The following is a 3,285-nucleotide window of genomic DNA, read 5'->3' as shown; positions in this document are numbered from 1 at the left end:
GTGTTCCGTACACAACTCGTGTGGCTCACCTGACCACAGGATTTGAGCTGAATTTCGAGTGGCAAGGAGAATAAGAAGGGCCTCACATGATAACGGATCGGATGTCATGACAACATCACACTGGGACCCACATGGCGATTTGTACGTTAAGCTTAAACTCGAAAAAGTCGCACATTTTGTCTGCGATACAACCGACAAGGTAAAAGCAAGAGCAAGAAAGAAACAAAAACCGTTGCCAGGGAATCTGTGAATAAACTTCCGTTGAAAATTCCGCCATGGGGGAAGAGATAGATGTGAGATGGTGAGTAAGCCAACAGCTACTTATATAGAGAAGGGATAGAATGAGGAAGAGATAAGCAGCTTCAAGGCAATGGAGAAGGTATCCAGCTTCTTGCTTTGGTCCAGCATCTTATTGCCTGCTGCACTGATTTTCCTCCTGGTGCGAAAAAAGCGCAAGAACGTTGGCATCAGATCTCGGCCACGACCCCCAGGGCCTCGAGGATGGCCTGTCGTGGGCAATATGTTCGATCTGGGAAGCGTACCCCACCTGACCCTTGCTGCCCTCCGCCAAAAACACGGCCCCGTCGTGTCGCTTCAGTTTGGATCGATGAAAACCGTGGTAGTACTGTCGGCAGAAGCTGCTACAGAGTTATTCAAGAACCACGACCTGTCTTTTGCCGGCCGTACCATCACAGAGGCTATGAGAGGTTGCAGCTTCAACGAGAGTTCTATGGCTCTAGGCCAATACGGTCCTTACTGGCGTGCGCTGAGACGGATATGCACGACGGAGCTGTTCATCAACAGGCGCCTCAACGAGACAGTTTCCATACGAAATAAGTGCGTAGATGACATGTTGAGGTGGATAGCTGAGGAAGCAGAAGAGAAGGGTAGTGTGGAAGTGATCCGTTTTGCATTCCTTGCCGTCTTCAACTTGGTCAGTAATCTCATGCTCTCCCGCGACCTGTTGGACCCACAGTCGAAAGAAGGAGCGGAGTTCTTCCGTTTGAATTCTACAATGGCAGGGTTGAGTGGAAAGCCTAATGTGGCAGACTTCTTCCCCTCATTGAGATGGCTTGATCCGCAGGGTATAAGGAAGAAAATGGATGAGTGCGTGGGGCGTGCGTTGGAAATTGCTTCAGGGTTTGTGGAAGACCACATTCAAAACCAGAGCTTAGGTGAAGAGATTGGGAAGAAGGATTTCTTGGATGTGCTGTTGGAATTCAGAGGAGAAGTTAAGGAGCGTGTCGAAATCTCGGATAGAGATCTCAAAGTGCTGATACTGGTGAGGCTTTACTATATAACAATCGTCCACACACAAATGAGAAATGTTACCAGTTGGTTTGGAATACTTAGTCCAATCCACTGATCTAGACTGTTCATTAGGTCTTCCATGGAAGCATCTCACTGATTGATAAATATGAACCAGTTTATCAATGGCCTTTAACATGGACGGTCAAGATCACTTACACAAAAGTAGATCCAATAACCAATGTTATTTATCTATTTTTTCTAAGGGCCCACCATAGATTTATCAAATCCATGGTAAATAAAATGCCAAATCAAGCGTGGATTGGGGATCTCTTGTAAACTTGATGCGGAATTGCAAGACTGTGCTATGCATCCAATATGGAGATATGAAGAACTATATGGCGTACCTTGTTGAGACGCCATTGCTGTATGTTGGATGCTGTAGTTTTCCTTTCCTTACATCCTTAGAGAAGCTCTAATGGGATTCTTGCTTCTGTGGATGGTGTTGGATTGGGGACCCAGCACTGTTCTGTAGGTGTGAAGGGTAGAGGAGTTTGAACCCATCAAAACTCTTCTCCCTAAGGCTCCACACGAATTTGGCAATTCCAATTCCACTAAAAGATTGGGTGTGTATCAAAGTTGTAGCACACCACTCCTTGCACAATTTTAGATGCATCACAACTTAGTGGGGTCCACTGGTACACGTGATAACACTATCCAACACTTAGTACAATCCTGGCAGTTGACCAATAATGCCCACCTTATAGAATTCCTACATATCTCTCTCTCTTCAACCATATGCATAACGACGCTCACCCTTCATTTTTTATTGGGCCCGCCAAACCAACTTTCAGATTCATTCCACATCTCTAACCTGGTGTTTGGTGCAGGAAATATTCTTAGCTGCTACAGACACAACAACCAGTACTATAGAGTGGGCGATGGCTGAGCTCCTTCGCAACCCTGGATTAATGAGCAAGGTCCAGGCAGAGCTAGACCAAGTCGTGGGTCGAGGCATAAAGATTGAAGAGAAGCATATGGAAGGCCTGCCATATCTAAATGCCGTTATAAAAGAAACACTGCGATTGCATCCTCCACTTCCTTTCCTGATACCACGCAGAGCAGTAGAAGATACTGAATACATGGGATACTCAATAGTTAAGGACACACAGGTTCTTGTACACGCATGGGCAATAGGAAGGGACCCGTCTTGGGACGATCCCTTGTCCTTCAAGCCCGAGAGGTTCTTACATTCAGATATTGATTATCGGGGGCACCATTTTCAGCTCATCCCCTTTGGAGCTGGGAGACGGATGTGCGCGGGCCTTCCTTTAGCTGACCGGATGCTTCACCTTCTTCTCGGCTCTCTGCTTCATTGTTTTGACTGGACTCTTGATGGAAACGTCATGCCAGAGACGTTGGATATGGAGGAGAGGATGGGAATCACCTTGCATAAGGCTATCCCATTGAAAGCAATACCTAAACCCCGAATGGCATAGAATAGAATGCAATCATAAAGGCAGAATAATGTAGAAACACATCAGTTCATCCTTAGGTTGCCCATTATGTGAGTTCCCGCAACTAAAGACCTATGAAAATAAGTAAAAAGAAAAGAACGAGGAAGAAAATCAAGAGAAGTTTTAATGTTACTGGTATTGGCAAGATATTGAAGTAGGAGCAGCAAACTAAGTAGAAGGTTGTTACAATTTCAACTCCATTCCATGCTCCTAAAAGCACCCTTGTGGCCCAATGAAATGTTTCAAGCGGCTTGTTTCATTAACATCATTGTCCTGAATTCCTTAGCTCAAATGGTCCTTTTTTTACCTTAATTTTTTCTTCTTCCTTTTTTTTTTTAAAAAAAAAAATGATAATGGATGTTCTTTTTCTTTTTGTCTTTTTTTTTTATAATGATAATGGATGTCATCCTATGAACACATTGCCTAACGACTGCCTAACATTTGAAATTTTATATTGTCATTATTTATAATAAAAGTTGTGGCAAAAGTTTTATGATTGCTGCCAAAGTCACACACCCTC

General features: G+C 44.2%; 1 protein-coding gene across 1 annotated transcript; it reads left to right on the top strand.

Moving 5' to 3' along the window:
• The first annotated feature begins 250 nt into the window (after positions 1-250).
• LOC131251857 (cytochrome P450 76A2-like) lies at positions 251-3,028 on the top strand. The gene is made up of 2 exons (XM_058252855.1): positions 251-1,282; positions 2,139-3,028. Exons 1-2 carry the CDS (start codon positions 371-373, stop codon positions 2,745-2,747), a joined length of 1,521 nt encoding a protein of 506 aa, XP_058108838.1. The 5' UTR covers positions 251-370; the 3' UTR covers positions 2,748-3,028.
• Positions 3,029-3,285: the final 257 nt, after the last annotated feature.

Source organism: Magnolia sinica, chromosome 1 (assembly GCF_029962835.1).
Source record: "Magnolia sinica isolate HGM2019 chromosome 1, MsV1, whole genome shotgun sequence".
Taxonomy (NCBI): Eukaryota; Viridiplantae; Streptophyta; class Magnoliopsida; order Magnoliales; family Magnoliaceae; genus Magnolia; species Magnolia sinica.
The sequence above is the reverse complement of the archived record's forward strand: the minus strand, read 5'-3'. Positions and strand labels throughout refer to the sequence as shown.